This window comes from Taurulus bubalis (genome assembly GCF_910589615.1).
Source record: "Taurulus bubalis genome assembly, chromosome: 4".
NCBI classification, from domain to species: Eukaryota; Metazoa; Chordata; class Actinopteri; order Perciformes; family Cottidae; genus Taurulus; species Taurulus bubalis.
Genome location: NC_136592.1, coordinates 7,129,795 through 7,151,442, shown reverse-complemented (window position 1 = coordinate 7,151,442; position 21,648 = coordinate 7,129,795). Strand labels below are relative to the sequence as shown.

General features: G+C 43.3%; 1 protein-coding gene across 1 annotated transcript in view; it reads left to right on the top strand.

Annotated features, from left to right (window-relative positions):
• The window catches only part of LOC306735229 (neural-cadherin), a gene marked incomplete at both ends in the record, with an annotated part of 289,025 nt that overhangs the window by 220,245 nt on the left and 47,132 nt on the right, over positions 1-21,648 (top strand). Inside the window, 5 exons of the mRNA XM_079216680.1 lie at positions 6,488-6,615; positions 10,971-11,098; positions 11,541-11,664; positions 16,495-16,675; positions 20,934-21,100. Coding sequence (XP_079072806.1) covers positions 6,488-6,615; positions 10,971-11,098; positions 11,541-11,664; positions 16,495-16,675; positions 20,934-21,100 — 728 coding nt within the window. The remainder of the gene's footprint in view (positions 1-6,487; positions 6,616-10,970; positions 11,099-11,540; positions 11,665-16,494; positions 16,676-20,933; positions 21,101-21,648) is intronic.

The following is a 21,648-nucleotide window of genomic DNA, read 5'->3' as shown; positions in this document are numbered from 1 at the left end:
GGTCGTGTGGATGTGCCCTTTAAGAGCAAAGTCTTGTCCTAACCCGAGTACAGCCCGAGCATTTAAAAGGCGTACCGGCCCCTATGAAGACGTTCCCATTTGGCCTGCCAGCCCGCTGCACTCCCAGCTAGACTCTCCAGCCAGCGAGCCCCAGTTTGTTCTTTCATCCGCTTCTCCTGCATGTCTCTGTGAAGCTCTTTCACACAGTTCACCTCCATTTAACTTTACCGAAGCTACACAAGAGAAGTTCAACAGTTATTACGTTAGACATAGGGACAATGGCCTGCATACTTTCGTTATGTTGCTAAGGCTGAAAGATTTTTTTCATAGTTCTACTTTACAGTCCAACAAATCTCATTCTGGAAATCTATCCACCCTTTTAACTATAAAGCATGTGTGTTCTACTGGGCGGCTGTGGCTCATTGGATCGTCCTGGATTCGATCCCAGTGTGCCTGTCAAACCCTGTGTTGCTTTATTACGCTTGTAATAAAGTTTAAGTTCTTCGTATATATCTCTAAACCATCTGTTCTGTTTCGCATGTGGCGGTTCGCTGCCACGGCGACAATAATGAGATTGTGTGTCAGTATTGATGCAAAATGTTGTCCCTGCTCCTCCGTACACGCACCTCAGCAAATTACCTTGTTTATTTGGGCTGCGTTAGTTTGTCCACCGTGAAACCGAACCAGTTCAAACAGAAAACTAACCAAAAGTATACATTTACTCTGATTCAGACCAGCCAAATACTGTATGTGAAAGCACACTAAAGAGTTTGCTATATATTTATATATCACATTTTGTTTATAGCCGTTTTGCGCAAGCCAACATTAGCATCCCACTTACCATGAACTCCTTGTGCACTTTGCTAACCAAGCTAGTTAGCTCGTGCAAAAGTTAGCTTGTCACTTAGCGTTTGCCGCCAAGCCTCGCTCCTCCACAGCTCGTCTACATATGGTCTGTTCTGCTTCCGAAAAAAACAAGATGGCGACGACCAAAATGCCAAACGTGAGTCTTCAAAGCGGTAGTCAGTAGACCAATGGGTGACGTCGCGGTGGCTACGGCCAATTCGTTTATACAGCCAATGTTCCCAAGCTCCTTTTAAAGTTTTTTTTTTTTTTTAAACCGTAGTTCCCAAATTTGTTATAAATAGATGATGTCTTGCCTTGTTGTCTGAGCAGCATGATCAATGCTGAGTTTCACATCAAAGGCCTGCCTCAACCTTCACATAAGAAAAGCATTTATTTCGAAACACATACATGTTAGTGAGGGTTAGTGGCTAAGCGATCAGAATGATCCTACAGCTGCCAATGAACGGTGCAGAACCGAATGGACCAAAATATTTCCTGGTGGTGATCGGTCATGTCTGCCCGATACCAGATCTGGTCTATGAGGTCGGTATCCGACCCGATACGGATCCAACAGATCAGATTGGTGCATCTCAAGTGAGGGCTGCCACCAACTCTCTCCCACAGCTCAAACCTGAATCAAATGTTTGAACATCAGATCTGCTTTTGTTTGTTTGTTTGTTTGTTAATTAGTTTGTTTGTTTCTCTCTCCCGCTTGCTGTTGAGAGAATAGTTCCTTGGCACACAAGCGTGTTCAGTGTGGTTTTAGTCTTTTTTTTCTCACAGGGTTCCTTTCACATATGTTCAGCCATGTGCTAATGTGATGATCACTGTGCGTCCAATTTATTTAGCCCAGGTTAAGGAGTGAACAATATTCATATTGGTGACTCTGTTTATTTGATTCAAACTAACTGGAATGATCTCTCTTGCTTTCAGAACAAATCTAATAGTTTCTGCATAAAATAAGCACAGTCCCAGAAATTTGCAATAATTTGGTTTCACAAGATTCTTAGTTGCAAACAAAATAAAAGCATTTAAACTCACACTTTAGCCGCGAGCCTGTTTAGCTCATGATATAAAAGTCAATAAATCAAAGAAAATACTTGATTCTTTCTGCTTTGATGAGGTTAGAGGACTGCAGCACACTCAAACTCAGATTCTCTCCTCCTTCGCTTCCTCCATCTGCTTCTTATTTGTCCTCCCTTTGATCCATCATCATGTTCTTCTCTACTCATCACCTTCTGTTTCTCCCTTTCGCCTTGTCTGCATTGTTCATTTCTCATCTATTTACTTCACAGTCCATCATCCCACTTGTCATCTGCCGTCTTGTAACTTGGCCTTCATCCCAGCGTTGTGCTCAATCACACTCGCTCCTAATCTCTCCTCTGGTAGTCTCCACTCTTTTCTCTCCTCCTCTACCCTTACCTTTTCTTCCCATTTCCCTCTTACTTTGGACTCCTACAGCTCAGTGTTGCTTCCCCCTTACTTTTTCTTCTTTTTTCTTCCTCATCTCGCTGCTTCACTTCGTCCCTCCTCTCCCCCGAGACCTCTGAAGTCAGTCTTCATCTCTTGGGGAAAATGTCACTTCAATCACAACAAGAAGGCTCCTGAGCGGCGCCAGGCGATCGGCTGGTCAATCTGCCTTTTAACTGGTTTTAGGTGCCTGAATGTGTGCGTACACTTTTCTGCACACGCCTACACTTGGCACACGCGTGTCCGCGCATTTACACATTTACATCTGCAAGTACATCTGTGGAAAGGGATTATTTTGTCCGATTTATGAAGGTGTCCTCTGAGTGTGCTGCCAGTTCCGACATATCTGGCTGCACCAGCGCGGGTGTAAAGAGGTAAAGAGAGGGTTGGGGGTGATAACGTTGGCATGCATTGAAGTTCAAGGCGGAGGGAAATTCCCCTGAGGGTGGGGAGGGGGGCAGCCTGTAGAATGGAAATTTAAAGATTGAGAAGTGAGAGATAAGGAAGAAAAAAAACGGTTAGGGGGCCCGCAGACGGGACAATAAATGAGACGAGGGAGTGAATGAGGTTACTGAGATGTGGGGGGAGTGAGGTGGGGCCTAAATATGACAAAGTATAAGTTAAACAAAGGAGGGAGGCCTTGGACTAAACTGATATATTGAATTGACTTTGTTCGCTTTGGTCAATTGTCTGGCCCCGGCCAATATATTAAAATTAATTGGACCATTCCTGAAGTGCAGCAACTCATCTTGTAGCTGGAGCGGGCTAAATCAACTGGCAGGTAATTGAAGGAAAGTTGAGAAGAAAGGAGGGGGGTAACAACAAAGCTGCACTGTCTATGGCTTGAAAACTACATTGCCAAGGCTTTGGTTTTTTATTTTACTTCTGTGAGAGGCAGCATAATGAAGAACGGGGCCCTCATCACAACGGCATATCCCAGCCTTGACAAGGCAATTAGAGAGGAGCAGCATCCCGTGCACTCAACACCACCTCATTTCTTCTAGCTCGCGGCATGAAATTATTTAAAAAGGTGTTGGTAACATTATTGCTTGCAAACATTGTGTAGTTGTAACATTCTGTATACTGCCCTTGTCCTTGGGATAAAATATAATGACCGGCCTTCCCTAAACCTGTAAAAAGTAAAGAAAAATATATAATAATTGCATTAGAAAACACAATCATTCATCACAAACAGTGTGGCTACCTCCGCAGGGTGGACCTTCATCTAAGCTACAAAAGCTGCCCCAGTTATGATCACCCTTTTCTAGAGTATAAACCTGCAGGCCGCTTGCCAGGCTCGCATGCCTACGCAGGAGCTGCGGCGATTCTGATGTGAGAATGCCCTGCGACTTCTCCTCCATCCCGGGCCAGGCTGCTGGCTCAGCTCCCTCATAGCAGGTTCTTTTGCTGGTTGTCCTCCTCCCTGGTCGGAGCACTGATGATTTGGAATGCAGAGCCCCACATTTTTACACTAGGAGTGGATGCCTTCCCTCACTGACCAGTGGCCCAGAACTGTCCTTTATGCCTCTCTCCCAGGTGCTCTAATTCCTTGCTTTAAAGATCTAAAGTTATTTACGGTTCCAGACCATGGTTCAGCTGCTGGCAGGGAAAACGTTCCAGAAATGCGCTGTCTCTGCTAGGTGGTTTCTCCCTGCAATGGTGCGCACTCTCCAGCACCCCTACTACAGCCCCTACTACTACTACAGTACATCACTCTGCTATACAATATAGAGCACTAGTTATGTATTCTAACTCTTAACTTTCTAACTTGCATATTGGTGTAAGAGAGGCCGATGCAGAGCACAAGCGTGCAAACAACAGAAATCTTCACAACTCCTTGTACGCAGGGAACTCAATAGCAACAGCTCTTAGTGGACTACGCCTATACTCATAGAATCTGGAGTTACAATATGTAACTGACGTCATCTGCAGCACATTTAAAGCAGATGAACCCCCCCTTTGTTGAAATGCTCATGTTGTCTGAGTTTCATTTTGTCTGTGAGCTTGAGTCCTCTGAGGGTTCAAATTGAATAAATAGCATTTAGGGAGGTTTCTCGGCTGTTGAACATAATCACGGGTCATTTCTGACAAGGCATCCCAAAACACGTGATAGAAAGCAAAATGTCAGTCGAACGCTTTTATGAATTTTTCTGAAGGCAGCACAATGTAAAAATGTCAGTTGCGGTGAAAAAGTTAATGAAAGAGTGAAGCGCGGCAGGAGGTAAAAAAGGGAGAGACGGGAGATGAAAGAGCGCTGATAGACAGGCTGACATCGCGAGAGATGCACCAGGAGGGATGACGAAAGCTCAGCTGAAGTCAGACACACAGCGGAGTGAAGAGCCGTAAGAAGGGAATTTGATTCTTGTCAGCCTCTTTTGACTTCCAACTTCTCCCGACTCGAGCATCAAGACACGTGTCATCGTGCGGAAGTTGGCGGAGCACAGGAGTTTTATCTCAGTGTTAATTTTAATTCCAGCATATAGTAGTGTAACCGTTTCAGTTTGTGAGACGAGGAGTTAAGTGCCGACAGGGAGTCCTGAAAATTAAGCATAAGTAGAAATGCTTTAGTGGGAACCGAATCCCTAATTCACACAGTGGGTGTGTGGGAGTGTAGCTTCGGGGTGACTACGGGGAAAATTAAGAACAATGAGCTATTGGTCATGAACTGTGACAGCCTATTATTTATTGAATACAGCCAAAAGAGACTTCCCGTAGTTTTGATGTATGCCTACTTGTATAACGATATAAATACTAATTACATAAATACAACATATTTTTTAGAAGACACTGCAGTCAACTTTTCTATTTGACTCAGACTTTTCCATACGTTTACTTTTGTATTCCCTCACTGACAGAAAATAGTGTGGTAGAATGAAAAGGTGGATCAGTCCTTAATTCAGTGGTCAGCAGGACGATAGTCCTGTAGGTTCAGACTTCAGTAAACTTAGATGATGTGTGCATTAGGCAGCTGTGGCAGATAGGCACTAACAAAGAATAAATAAATTACAATTAGTTGTATCCTTTTGACTTAATGAAATAGACCCAGAAGAATATTTGAGCACTCTGTAGAGACCAGTAGAGGACACAAGACAGAGGAGACCCTGTTTGATTACATTTTTATCTCAAGTCCAGAAATTGAAATTAAAGCCGTTTTCCCACTGGATAAAAAACATTTACATCTTTTTTTTTGTCTTTGTGGTGGCAAAGGTCGGCAGTGATGGAAACATGACACCTGGGAGGATATGCTAATGTTCTCCCCGGTGTCCTTCCGATGCTGACGCGCGTGGGATTGAATATATATTAAATGAAATCCGCATGACTTTGGACAATTATTATAATTCATTAATGTACGAACATACAATTTATTTGCGCTCCTCAAAGCCACAAGACTCCAGTCAGAGTAAATTTACTAACCCTGTCTTCCCTTCACGTCTATGGCATTGAATGTGACACACGGGGGGGGGGAAGCATTCCCGTCTATTAGCCATGGGAGAAGTCTTGATGATACTTGCTACTGGGTTATTTCGCTTGATGCCTTATTGAGTATGGATTCCCAGCTCTAGCGCTGGTAGTCTCTAAATAAAAGCTACTGTGGCGTGAAACCAGTATAGTGCTGTCCCAGTATACTGTATAAGCAGACATCCTTAGTGGTCTGAATGAACTTCTGAAGTTCAGCATGCACGATGATGGATTGCCACTGCTGGTTGCCAGACATGCGTTCCCATAATTCCTTTAAATATGATGCCGAGCACACAAGCAGTCTTAACCACTTCATTAACTTTTAATTTGCCATTTGAGTAAGTCAGAAAATAGAATGTAATAACTTTTGTCTGATGTTTGTTGACTGCCATGGGATGTGACGGGGAAAGAAACTGCATCCTCATTACAGCTACTATTCAGAGGTGATATCTGGCAAGTTATACATCACACTGCTACTGTGCACTCAATGATATGTCACTTAAGGCACTGCTTAACTCTTTGGCACGTATCATTTAGTCACAATGCCGCTTTAGAGGCTTCAAGACCGGCAGCAAATATTCGTTGTCAACAGCTTTCAAACCAAAACCTTTGATAGCGTCTCTGAAAGCTCGATGTTTTCTAAAGTCTAATGATTTCCGATGTAATTTCACCAATCCTCGCTGTCTGCCTCTTTCTGTCTCTCTCTATCCAGAGCTAATAGATGGGACCCCCACCTTGAAAATCAACCATGGCTCTGGCACGGTGGTCCTACAGTTGCCAGGCAACGTGAACGTGGCAGACAGACGGTGGCATCGGCTGGATGTCCGCAGCAACAGCAAGGTTGGACGCTTCACCTATTTAAACACCGGCCACCATTTATCTGGCTACTTAGCACATCAGCTCCACGTGTGCTCACGTCCAGCTGTACCTGCAGATGACAAAGCCCACACACACTCTGTTTCAACACTAAAATCAAGAAATGTTTACTCGCATTAAGATATTTTAAATAGACCTTGGCTCACAATTTCAATATGAACGGCTTAATTTGTCGTTGGCACACCCATATTGGCTCAGATGTGCTGCTTACAAATCCAAGGAGATGCTGTCAATGAAAAGAGTTGAATTGCATTTCAGCTGTGATGATGTCAATTATTCTGTGTGTCCTAATATGTACATAAGCACAAATATCACTTTCAAAAGAGCCTGAACGTGTTTTTGGATGAGCCAAAAACAACAACAGTATGTTTGTGTTGCTGAACTTCACGTGTTGACTCTTCCCTTTACACTTACTGAACATCCGCCCACACCTGTGGCCTCAGTTTGACACAGACTGATGCAGCCCGCAGGTGCTCAAGACAGAATCTGGGTTCGGCAGCTGCTTTCTGAATAGGAAACGGTGTTTTGCACACAACTTGAATGCTTCTCGAATACGGTGCAGAGGCATCAAGACGCATCATGAAAAGTTAATCCAGTCTGGATGGAAAAATGTATATGTTGTGTTTGCTATATCGATGAAATGTGACTCTCCTGCTTTGTATTTGGCACCCTGCACTGGGGAAAAAACTGGGTTTGCCAACAATGATTTGGTTTACTATTCCACCTCATCTTCAGATACCTCAAACAGAGGGATGCACAGGTGGTGAGATCGTGTTGAACCTCGCCATCTGTGGTCTTGCGCTGCCCTGTCCAAAGGTTTAGTTATTTTCTTTAGTAAATGAGATGCGAGGAACAAGGTGTCGCTGTACTACAGTTTGACATCATGCAGGTGACGCCAAAATTCTTGCACACCATTTATGTAAATTAGTTTGGCCTATAAAAAAAATCAAAAATTGCAGAATTGTAAACCTAAGTTGATATGGGTAGCTAGACCAATTATTATTCTTGACCGAAATCTGAAAACCAGTGGCCAGGAAACGCGCTGAACATGGAGCAATGATCGTTTGACGTTACATTAAATGACGTTAAATGTTCTTATTCAGCCCACTAAATTAGTGATTCCTGACATTGTTGTGAACAATTAACATAATCACATGTATATCCATTGTAACCTTCAAGCTGAGGTTACAAAGCTCTCACGTCATGGACTCCAAATAGCCCCATGCAGGCCTATTTGATATTATTAGGCCCCCGAATGGGGAAGATGGTGATTTAGTAATGCAGAACTGTCTGCAATATAAAGTGCAAAGGGAGACAATAGCGGTGAGAGGGAGACAAATTATTGCAATGGCCCTCCTTTGACATTCTCTGCTCAGGCTCTTTGGAAGTGAATTAAATTAGAGTAAAATTAAGCTAATCTTCATTTGACTGAGGACCGCTTAGAGCTCTTCACCTCCAAGGACTCCCACGTAACCACTGCCTCATTGTTCCTGTCTCTCTTAAATATCACGACAGCAGTCTATTTTTAGAGGCTTTGTTTTAACCCAGAACTAAAGACTTCAACCTCCCGGTCTCACGCCGAGCGAAGGACATCTTAATCTCTTTGAACGGATGTCTTCATCTGAATGCAGAATCTTTAGGCAACGGGACAAGAGTTTAGTGTTGGTTTCAAAATGCAAACTCTGAACCCACAGGCTATCTACTGACAATACTTTGGCTTTTAATCAACATTTATATGCAGATATCCGTTTACAGAGATTAGCTGTAAACATTGCCTCTCAACTAATTGGAATTTAATTAAGGACCATCGCACATGAGAGGAAGCAGTTGAAACCTGTTCTGGGCCAGCCATCCCAAAATAGATGAGTACCACTTAAGTGAAAGCATAGGACTGAGTTTTGTCAGCACCCAGACCCCTCTTTTAAAAAATAAAGAGAAGCACTGCTTGCTCTACCTTAAGTGCAGGCTAACCATTTTAATAATGCCATCAGGAACATTTCTTTGCCGCTAATATGCCACGTAAATGTGTGTGCAATTTGTTTCCTTTACCAAATCATTCAATTCCCTGCCACACAGCCTGTGTCAGAAATGCACCAGCTTTTTTCTATTTTTTTTGTCATTCAATTTCTCTGGCATGAAAGAAAATAACAGTTTTAGGTTGGCAGCCGGACAAATGCATGAGTGCATCAGGACTTTGGCTAATACAACGGGTTTATTCTGAGTTTTATGAATACAATAATTCATTGAGACACTTTTTTTATTTTGTATTATTACAACGGGGATTATTCTGCACCACAACGGCATTATCGTAAATCACATGTGAGTCCATTCATTTGTCCTGAATAGTCGACAACTGTTTATCCAACCTGGTCGGGTCGTGCGGACGCGTGTGCTCGACGAGCAGCGAGGACAGAGCTGCCGTCTGCAGACTCACTGCATGACTCGGTATCCAGCCATGAGCGCTTTTGCTTTTTAAACATGATACAAGACGGTTGAGCCGTGAATCAGATATTACTGAAGCCAAAGCATTTGCTTTTGTCTGAATCCGTCGCTGTTCCGCAGCCTCGTAGAGAACTGAATAATATTTAATAGTGTATACAGTATCCGTAATGTATAATCCTGCAAACAACCACTGTGCATGTGGCACCATCAACCTCATTGATGATCAATCAGCTGGGCGCAGCGGGTGTAAAATGAGCTGCTGTGTCCTCGACACATTTACTATCATGTTGTGTGAAAGTAAAATGAAAAGCTTTAAGGGACAAACGTGCCTCCGTCCTACGACTCTAAAGAGATAAAAACATGCCCGCACCCATGAGTAAGGTCAATTTTATGATGTTGTTGGCATATTTAGGTGTGCATGGTGCATTAAACAGTCCAGTAGTTGTTAAGAAAACTCTCAGCTGTTTCTGGGTCTTTAAGTGAGTCGCCGTCCAGGGGATCATCGTCGGCTGTTCCCGACAGTGTAGCATCGCCTAGCGTATAATATTCTCTCCTCCATCTCCCTTTACTGTCTGGTCCCCAAGACTACCTGCAGACTTTTTTAGCATCTGACTTGATGAAAAAAACTTTTTTTGGAGGGGGGGTCACAAATGTCCTTCTGAAAATGAAGGATGAACTGATTAGAATTTGGAGGTCTACAAAACATGTTATTGTCCATAGCACAATAATCATTATGTCTACGAGAATAAAATGACAATCTGGACGGACATGGACCGGTTTGAGAAGGCAGACGACCGCGGGGCGGTGATCTTATTTATTTGAGTAATTTTTTCTTTACTCAAGGTTTCAAATTCATGTGAGTAAAACTAATTTGGTCGCATTGATCATGCTAATGCTCAAAACTCGTCAACGTGCCCCTACTCATGAACAGGTCATGTTCATCAGACTGAAGAGAGAAATATGACATGCAAGTGCAGTAATGAAAATATGATTAATCAGACAGACAAATTGCAGCATTTAGGATAAGAATACTAAAATGTTATTGGCCTAATATGTTTATTAATCATGTCTATCTAGCTTCATCCAAAGTATTAAGAATAACTGAGTAGTTTTGAAATTATAACCCGCTCTTGGGAAACGTAAACATGTTATCCTCGGTTGTATTGTGACGACACAAGCTTTTATCACAGATGTGAAAATAATTAATGTTTTTCCACACGTTTTGGACCTGAATGCTAATGCACTGGATAATGTTAACCACCAGAGTAATTGGGATAATTATTCTGCCAAGTGTTTAGGGGAATTATCGGGTAAGGCGCCCCCCCAACCCCCACCTTATACTGTTATAATACAGTATACCTTATACTGACCTTATACAGAATGTGCATTCTAGTGGGATCCCAGTATGAGCTGCATTGCATTGTTTGCGAAAGAAAGAAAAATAGATCAACCATACGTCGACAAAAAAGTAGACTATCTACCATGCATGTTAGATTCTTTCTTTCCTGTAACTTTCATCTCACCATTTTCTTTTTCTTCAAGCACAAACAAGCCTATTTAAAGAAGAACATTTGTATCAGTTAAACAGTTGATGGAAAAAATCCCTCTTTGGAAAGAGGTTGCCATGGCTTCTTAACTTGTAAATCCACCAGTTATTGGAACACGCTGGTTCGAGGAGTGGTGCTCTAACAGGAGACATAGCGGGCGGCAGCAGAGTAATATGCACTAACGTAAGAAATGGGAGTCATAAATGTGAGTAATGATGGCGAAAGCGCTCGACAGCAATGCATGGTACACTCATTATAATAGTAGAGAGAGGTAGCAGCCTTCATTATTACATTAGGTTTCCATTCAGCATGTCTGTGTGCTCTCCGCAGGAAGTGCGATTCACTCTGGATCGTTGCTCGGGGGCGGCGGTGATGGAAATGGAAGGCCTCGGCAGCTGGCTGACCACCGAGGACCACTCCTCCTGTGAGGTGACGGGCGTTACACCCAACGCCGACAGGTACGCACCAACACCTGAACGCACACGTGTTGATACAAGGTGCCAGATGAGGGGCCCGAAGATCTTTAATTTACCTTTTTTATTTAAATGAAACTGTTAGTGTGCCCAACGACAATACAAAAAGAAAAATGCACGTTACCTGTATTTATAGAACCAAAAATAGTTCAAACATGTCAGGAGAAATTTGAGCAGCTTCTGTTTGGGGCGGACATGTTTGCTTTCCGGTGATACAATGTGAACCGGCTTGATTAGAATAAGGAACTGCTTTAAAGCTAAAGCAAGGGCTACAAAACTGTTGTGACATCTTATGTTGTTCCACTGTGTCGACACTTCCATGATGTCGCTTTGGATCTTCAGGGAATTCCTCCAATTGTACTCAAATGACAGAAGTATTCCGTGAGCTGTAATATGTGCGTTAACGTTCCCTCTCTCTGTGTTTCAGACACCTGAACATGAGCCAGGTGCTCCAGCTGGGCGGCGTGAACGAGGACATTCCCTTTGTCTACCATCAGCTTCAGCACAAGCACTTCACCGGCTGCATCCGGGACCTCATCGTGGACAGCAAGGTAACGCGACACTGACACACACACACACACACACACACACGTGCACACGCCTGTGCAGAGCCACGTGGCCGCGAGCACACCAGCACCCGAGCACACTCAAAACTCACACCTGCACTCTGGCTGATAAGTGGCTTAATAACAGGTTCCGGCATTCACAGTACCCTCGTGCCGTGTAAGAGGAAGAACCGTAACCTCAAAGCGCTTTCAAGTAGCACACACGTGACCCTGCAAGAGCGAAGTAGGATATAAACTCTTTCCCCTTCCAGCCCAATCTTGACTTCAAGTCGAGACTTTCAAGTAACCCTTCACTGCTCCGTTGGAGTTAAAGTCAAGGACTCTATGCTCAACCGTGACAATCTCAGGCCAAGCCCAATAAAGCCCAAATCATTGCTGTATGAACACAGGCCTCAGGTGCCATAGCCTTCTGTGAACCGCTGCCTTCTAAATCCTAGAAATTTGTCTTAGCTTAAAAAAACGAAAGAGTGAGAAATGTTGTCCAAGCCTGTCCAAAAGTATTGCATCACGCCTGATATAACTGGTACTGAAACATAAATGTCAAGTTTTTCTTTTTATAACTATTCAATGATGCCGACGGGGTAAGATGTGACTTCTCTGATAATCAAAAATGAATTGGACAGATGACCAAGGAAATGTTAATGTGTATGACATATGGTCATGTCATTGATCAAACTAGGTAATGTGTAGCTTATCACGATTTACGAGCAACACTACCTTTGTTACCGGCTGCTACAGATATTTCCTCACTCTCTTTTTTGGTTGCATTTGTATTTCACATTGTGATTAAGACTCTAGTTACACCTGGTATAAAATGTCCTCTGCATTCAATTATGCTTGCAATCTGATCGCGGAATCTTTGCATCTCCCCATGCAAAGCAAAAGAGTGGGAGCGGAGCGGGACTTCTCATCTTTTATGACACTCTCATTGGAGGCAGCGGAAGCTTTGCTATTGGTTCTTGTTGCTGTGCTCGGAGCCGCTTTGAGCACTGCGGCAGTGACTAATTCAAATTGGATATCAGAAAAGTGAAACTACTGGTACTGTAGGGGCGGCTCTCGCTGGACTCTTTAGGGGAAGCCAGTTTTTCAAATGATCTTTCTCGAATGGATGCATGATCTCATTTTCAAGTAAGGAAACACAAGTGGACAGCCAAACGTATCATCAGTGCTGGGAGGCAGCGTCACATGTCACATGTTGTATCTTGACATGAAGCCTTGTGGAGAATTATGCTTATAAAATCAAATGCATACATCCATAGACAAAAGCATCTGGAGTTAGAAATGCACCACACTCTTTTTTTTTACTCTCTGAATACAAATTCCACCGTAAAAACAGTTGACCAAAATCTATTCCATATAATGAGGTCAGTCGCAGTAAACAGGATCCAGTTTTTCGGAAATGTGTAACCGTGTTCTCTCGTTGCATCATTGTAACGATGTAAGAACGGGCTCACATATTCAATCTGACTTGTATACTAATGTATCTACATTTACACTAATGATGCAAATGTCTCAAGCATATAATAGCGTTAATGTAGAATCTCGATCAAAATGTCTGTAAGCTTGTTAGATTATATTTTTTTCTCTTTGAAGGTTTGCTTTTCTTGTTTGCACGCGTGAGTGTGGCCTTGTTTTTTCCCCCTCTTTTGTGGTCGGCCACTCATGTTGTAGGACCCGTGCTCGACAGTGAAACAAGTTTGTACGTGTGAGCTAATAACGGCCCGTGAGATAGACACGTGTTGTACTGGCAGTTACCTTCAAATGGAGGAAAAAAGCCTCCACCTTCACTTGGCCAGACCACTTTTGTCTCGTAGTCTGGTTCTGTGTGAGGAGCGACGGGGCCTCTAGGGCCGGTGAGTTTGGCTGAGAGAGTTGTAGTCGTGTTCCCTCCACAAACACAAATTATCTGTCTCCATTCCATCAGCTGTACCCACTTGATCTTTGGAGGGTCAGCGCTGGAGCTAGAGCCCATCCCAGCCGACATTGGGCGAGAGGCGGGCCACAGGGCTGCCAATCAATCACAAGGCTGATGCAAAAAGACAGACAATCATTCACTCTCACGTTCAATTCACCAATTAAACTCACCGGCATGTCTTTACTGTCTCTTGTTCTGTGGGAGGGGAACCAGAGCACTCGTAGAAAACCCACGCAGACACCGGGAGAGCACGTGAACCCTAGCTGCCATTTCCATTCAGCAGACCTTTAAAGCTCTATTAAGATGTTGAATCTTGAGAGCTGGAATATAAAATGATGTACGTCTCTCCCACTGCAATGCTAAAAGGCTTGTACTGCAGTTGGTGTGGAGTACCTGAGCTGCAGACGTAGCGGGAGGCTACACAAACCCTATTCACTAATGAGAGAAATCTGCATGATGCGTGTGGGCGGACATGAGGATAATAAATCTCCACAGAGCGAGCAGCAGTAGGCGTACTGATGATTAGTAATGTTGATGGACGTGTTCCGACATTGTATGAATTTTTCTCTCTCTCTTATTTTTTCTCATTGGGTGTTGCTGTTATCTCTTTTGAGGTGTGCGTGCCCGGGTGGTAAAAGTAGATTACTTTGACAGTAACTGCGTAGTCTGATTCTATGTCTCCATGTTTGTCTGTCACTTTACTAATGTCTCAGAGGAGGTGGCCTTTTTGAGTGGCGAGAGTGAGATCAGAATGTAAGAAAGATTGGTTGAAAAAAAATATATATCATCTTAGTATCATAAAAAAAAACTGGTTGTACGTGAGTGACAATAACAGGCAGATTCATACAGTAGCATGTCGGAGAATAAATGATGGTGTGCAAATTGCAAACTACTTTTACACACAGATTCTAGTTTTCTTTTATTCAGAGTTACGTTGTCCTTTTATTATGGAGAAGTAGCGAGCTAGCTACTTGCTGTGTGTATGTGTGTCTGTCCTGTGGGCATCTGGACATTACCTCCACAAAGACTTTTGAAGTGTGGCGCATGGCGGTATGGGGCCAGTGAGCGGTGTGTGCAGATGGAAGAAGAAAAGCAAACTACACCGAGCTAAAGTCAGGAGTGAATGTGATGCTGTCTCCTGGAAAAGAGACAGGAAGAGGTTTTTGATTTTATAATTGTGTTTCTATTCTTGAGTTGGGTCTCTCCCCTCCGGCTGTCATTCGCCATCGTCTTTTTTAACTTTCAATCCTCATCCTGTCATTACTCCGCTTGTCTTTCTCCCCTCAGCTCTCAGTCTAACATTACCGCTACGAAGTTTTTCGGTTGTTTTGACAAAACTGTCACTCCATATTTTGTTTTATTTTAAGTATGGAGGTTTTGCAGTTACAAGAGTTCTGCTAATGGCTGCTTTGAATTAAAATTGCTCAGCAAAAAGTTTGCCAGAGGTAGAACATTCCAGGGCCAATGTAGAGAGCATCTCTGCCAGGGGAAACGTTGCTGTATGTTTCAGGAAAATAGGAAGCATTTTTTGTTTCAGGAAAATAGGAAGTAGTATTTTAAACTTTAAATTTTCTTCCAATTTTCTTTCCAACCCGTCTCAACATGCCCCCTGTGCACGAACCCAGGCCCCGAAAGTTCCAAAAATCTAGTGGAAAGCTTCTTTGAGGAGTGGAGGCTGTTATATTCTTGGGATGAAAAGTTTATCATTCACCCGTGGGTGTAAAGTTGCAGCACCCTCAGCTCTACACTTTGCATTTTGGTTGAGAATTTGTGTTTCACTTCCTGTGGACTGAGACATTTCTATACCCAGCACCTGGAATTATTCTTGGCAAATACAAACAGGGCCGCCCACAGTGTCTCTGTGTGGGTGTGTGACACTCTTCTCAACCGAAGCCCAAATTTGCAATTCAAGCAGAAGCAGGTGTATTTTTGAATTCAGCTCGTATGTCTTTTGCTCAAACACACAGATACGTGCCACAGTGACACAGATGTGAACTCAAATCAATTGCAGACACCCCGACGTGTCTCTCACTCATTGATTGCTATAATGTCCGTTTTTTCCGATTCTCCGCAATCAACGCGATCGGTCCAAATCAAACAGGACGAGCTGTATAGCTTTCAAAAGGTCAGCAACCAGGAAGACGCCTCTTTGCTGGAGGTCAGAGCCAATCAGCAACTCCCTGGCGGTATGACTCGCTGTCAGCTTTTACGATCCTTTGCATTCCTCCGTCCTCGGGCGCAGCACCAACATCACTCATAAAGTTCGGTTGGGAAGAGACAAGATTGAACATATTAATGTTTTTTATGGCGTGTTTTGTGAGGGACACAAATTGAGCCGTTCAAGGTTCCCCCGTCCTTCAGGTTTTCTCTACTCTACCCTTAGAATATTTGTCCAGTGTTTGGTTTCGTCGCTGTGGGAAGACAAGTCAAAGAGTGAAAAGTTGAGAAGGCCACAGTGTATCCTTCGTTTGAACATGCAATGAGAAAAAATTATATATATATATATATATATATATATATATATATATATATATATAATTTTTTTTTTTTTGACTCTTTGATTTTAATTTCTTCTTTTCAAACTCTGACTCCCCCTCTGGCTACTAACCTACCTGTTTGCCCTCTGTCTTCCCCAATCCCCTCTCTCTGCTGCCACTTGTTTGTTTGTTTATTGGCGACTCTCCCGACTACTCGTCTCAACGTTCCCTTATCTTTACTTTCTAACGCCGTTCTCTTCCATCTCTCCCTCTTCTTCCTCCTCTCTGTTCATCTTTTCTCTGTCCCCCCACACCTATATTTCCATCTCTCCTCCCTCCACCTCTCGTCGTTCCTTTTCACTCCTCTCATCCTCTCTTCATGCCCCCCCCCCCATCTCCTCTCCACCTATCTCCCCCTTTCAGCTGTATGATTTGGGCTCCCCGGCCGACTCGCAATCCAGCTCTCCGGGCTGCCTGACCACCGACGGCAGCTGTGTCAACATGGGCTACCCGTCCTGCGGCCACCGGGGTCGCTGTCACGGCGAGTGGGGCTCCTTCAGCTGCCAGTGTGTGCCGGGATACGCAGGACACCAGTGTGAAGAGGGTAAGCCAAACTAATGCGTCAAAGGAGTACATCAAACAACAACAAAAACAAAGTCATCCATGTGTCCCAGAAAGAACATTTATGGAAAACTACAGCATGATTGCTCATAGCTGTGGGAGAATGAGTTTGTAGTAGCACTGAAGCTAAATGGGGCGCAACATTTAGGTCTGTAGGTTCAGTTTCTCCCCTTAAATAAGCTCCCAAAACCTTGTTAATTTAATGATGTGGATTTACAGGCCGTACAACTATTACAAATGCAAGAAGCACACTGTCAAAGATGCGTAGTTCAGCTATGTAGCACACAGCCAAACAAGATGACGATTACAGAGGACATTATGAGACAGTTTACAGGTTGTTTTCTCTCAAAGCCTCAGGGATGTGGAGCAAGTACACCCCCCTTTTTTGTATTTGCGGTGTAAAGTGTCATCCTAAAATGCTGTATTAAATCTAGCTGACATACATTTATTGTGAATGTCATCATAAACATTAAGTATGGGGACCCCCCCTGGTTTAGTAAGCACATAACCCAGAAGAGGATTGAGTGGACTTCAGACATCACCCACGGAAGTGTCATGCCTTTGTGACATGAAGGATATCCAACTCTATTCCAACCGATAGGTCACACACTATGGCCTGGAGAAAGCAGCCTCACGTCTGTGGAGGCGTTTGCCTGACTGCAGCAGTTGGAGGAGGCTGTTGTCGGCCTGAGATGGGATCTCTAATGACCCTCCCGCACTTCCCCTTTTACACGTCCTCCAAATTGAGGAGGATGCCTCAAGAGATGCATTCTGCTGACTGCAGCAGTTTACAGGCTTTACGGTCCTGTTCGCTTCTCGTCTTGCGCCGCACAGAAGGGACTCTCTCAAGTGAATGAATGAAGAAAATGTGAATGAGTCATTCTCCACATTCATGAGAGGATTCATATCTTTGGAAAAGCGACAAGCTGTGGAGTCGATGACCCAGAGGGGCATGTGGATGCCTTTGGCAATCATTGAGGCAATCTTTGAAGCAATCTTAGAAAGTACAAAAAGTACCCACAATCTTTTCCTAAACCTAACCCAGTACACATAAAAATGAAGGAAACATACATCTGAAGTTTATTTTGAAAAGCCCCTGTGCATTATAATGAGCACAGCGTCCCTGATACGTCTGGCCATCGTCTTTTTATCTTCTTTTATTCCCTCACCTCCTCCCTCAAGAGGATTTGCCTTTTTCCAGGCCACCATTGTCAATAAGACAATTTTCAGATCTTCTAATGTATTCTGTCATGTGCCATTAGTGCTCCAATAATAAACAACAACCATATTCTTACATGAGGTTACGTATCAAGCAAAACAAGCGTAAAGGCAACATTTGCATTCACATGGGACACAAACAGTCTCCTGGGTGAACGTCCCGTGCTGGTTTGACCCTCCGAATATGTTCTTGCTCATTTGCTCTCACCGAATGCAAAAACCTCCACATTCAACGTATCCGAAGCCGAAGTATTACAGAAGCCAACAGAGCTGACGGGGCCTTTGTTGCATCTCACTCTTTTCCTGTTGTCTGTCCACCGCTTACATGAAGGCATTTACTTCACAGGAGAGCCCCTTGATGTCTGTTCTGAACTTACCCCATGCCCACATTGAGGCGGTAGATGCGTTAGCTGAGGTGTATTCACACCTGGTATCAAATTGCATTTCTGCAGTTCACATGAAATATTTATGTTACAAAAACAACAACAATAAAACCTTGCCTGTGCTGTACTAATATTTAAATAATCTAAAGATACACACTGTAACATTCCACCGCATTTAGCTGGCATTCAGACAGAAAACACCCCTGCCTGGAAAAAAATGCAAGCGGCTCAGCTGGTGGGCGTGTTGCTTCATGTGCCGGTGAGATAATGGAAAATGATCCAGGGCGTCCAGCGAGAGCAGTGCTTCTCAATCATCTTACGGCTGGCGCTCCCCTGTCCATTATCCAGGTCCCTCACTGCTCCACCCATCAATTAAAATGTGATTTCAGTGTATCAGCTCAATATTAATGTTGATTATTATTATTATGTCTTATCACAAAAAGAAAGCATGTGATTAAATGCCAAATAACAGATCTGATTAAACTGGACAGTTGGAATACCATTATCACGAGTTCCCCAGAGAGAAAGAAGCCATGTGAATATAAATGATGTCAAACAAATGCAACAGTAGGACATTTTAACTATAATTCTTCCTTGTTATTGGTCACAAACAGCCAGCCAATCAGAAAGCCACTTTAACCATATAGGTTTAATTTCAAGAAAAGTGGGTCCTCCCCAGGAATTGTTGAGCATCAAACACCTCATTTCCTGTGTTCGAGTGAATTTGTTTGCATCAATGGTGCAATGAACTTTATTTATGTAAACACACAATTGGGGAGGCAAGTGGCAATTCAAAATGAAAAAATATAATAGTAAGGCTCTTACCTATTCTGTTTTGCTTTTGAGTATTTTGTATTTTCCTGGAGATGTACTTTTCTTGTTATCTCTGTGGAGTCAACACACATGCACACATAATCCTCCCTCTGCTTTTTATGTCTGTTGTTTGGGGAAGTAACCTCCAATTCACCTCAATGATCCATTCATTCATTTATTAACCCATAAAACCTACATAGTTGAGAATAAAGTAGTAATTTAATGAGAACAAAGCCATAATTGTTTCAAGAAAAGAATTGCTGTGCTTTACGTCATTGCTCTGCTGCTGCGACAGTGCTGCCTTCACACAGTCTTGACAAACGCACTATAACGCTTCAATAACCCACTTGCAGATGAGACAAAGTTTAGGGAGTGGCTGTGCGCTGCTCTTCATCGGAGGCGGAAAACAGAAAACATTTCTGATCGGGCAAACAGCTCACCACCGTGTGGCTCCCACACGCAGATGTTAACTTTGCAACCTCCAATAAGGTGCAGCAGCTCAGAGCTGCACACGCAGCACAGAGCTACAGCTCGGAGGAAACAATGAAAAGCTGCTCGCTAGCAATTTAGAGAAAAAAAAGCTTCAGAGGATGATGGTAAGAGCAAGTCTAATGATAACATTGTGAAAATGTGCATTCAAATGACTCAACTAGCATTAAAAAACACACAACACACAAACATCATGAGACCAAGAACACCTCAAGGCCCCCCTTTCCTAAGATATCACTTCCAGCGCCCCTCAACGTTCTGTGAACGAACCGACCCCCCTTTTGAGAAACGCTAAGTTAGAGAAACAACTCCATGAGTTTGAAAGATACTGCACAGTGGTTTAAAATATCACGAGGAAGAACTCTGCTGCTTTGAAAAGGGATCACGTTTTGTCTTTGGTTGTTGCGACAATCACGATTTAAACGGCCAACACATGCTATATATATATATATATATATATATATATAGATATATATATATATCTATATATATATATATATATATATATAGATATATATATATATATGATGCAAAGAGTGTTGACAACAAATCTAAGCAACTTTAAGAAAACAGCTTAAATGTATTTTTTTCCTTTATGTAGCAGAAGCTTCAAAAAGTCCACCAGGGATTTCATCAACACCCCCATTTCTGCAGGTTTAGCACACCACATTCTTCTGTACTGAACAACCTATCTATTTAAGAAAGGAAAGATTATTAGTGTAAAATTGATAGTGTTAATAGGATTTGATTTCACCACATCCCACACAAATCCCAAATCCCACACAGGCAGCTCCGTGGCCTCGATAAACAGCAGCAAAAAAGACACGGCGGAGTTCCGAGAAGCCGCGTGGCTGATCGGATGCACAGTGTGTGCAGAGGAAGAGACCGAAAAAATGTGCGATCTGACGACGCTTCCAAGCGGGATCTCACGGCCCGCTTAGCTTCGTCGCAGTTGCACGGAAAGGGAGACAAAGAGGGCTGGGACATGGAAGTGGGAGACGGGCGGAAAACTCAGTCTCACGCAAGAATGGCTTCAGAAACATTTAGGTGTGCTTGGTTTCGTCTGCGTAGCATGCACACAATCCACTCCAGGGAACATTTGCCTATGAAGGAGGAATAACCCAAGGTTGAGCACACATTCATATTCTATCTTGTGTATTTTGCATATTCTGTCGTGCCACCAGCTCTCTGAATGGGGGCGTGGGGGTCGTTAGGGTTAGGACATAGGGACTATTTTAGATAAGTGACGTCATTTCCGTCTGGATTGAAACTGTGTTTATTCTCAATAATATCGCTACGTGACTGAATAGTGTGTATTTGTGTGTGTGTCAACACCAGAGGCCCCGGAGTATTCCTTTGATGGCCACAGTCACGCGCATTACCAGCTGGCGTCCCCGCTGCCGGCCCGAAGGACGTGGGTTCAGGTCCTGGTTCGAACCCGCAAACACAGCAGTACCATCCTGAATCTCATCTCGAAGGAGCTGAGCGAATACATACGACTAGAGGTAAGGCTGTGTGTGTGTGTGTGTGTATGTGTGTGTGTGTGTGTGTGTCTGTGTGTGCCTGTTTTTGTCTGATTGTGAATATATTGGATATCTCTCCTCTTCCTTCCATCCTGCAAAGTAACAGCAGTAATTTTCTTGAACACAACATTGAAACAAGCCCAAATGTTGCCTGTAAAGTCACACTAGCTGAATGGTTTAAAAGAAAAGAAAAAAAAGAAACATGCACTTTATTAATCCCCTTGGGGAAATTCTTCTCTGCATTTGACCCATCCCTGGATAGGGTGCAGTGGGCAGCCCTGTGAGGCGCCCACTATAATATCACATTATATTGCAACATTTTGCTATAAATATGTCATGTCTGTCATTGTCCTGATAGCTACCATGTTTTATTGAATTATATTTCTTTCATTTGTGTTCTTTTGTTCAACCGTCGCTATGCAACAGTCAACAAGCAAGCTCGGCTAACTGGCTTCCACTCAGAATAGTGGGAGTGAGATCGCCTTGCTCTCTGCGGTTAGCACTGATTTCCTCTAGTTTTCATTGACGGC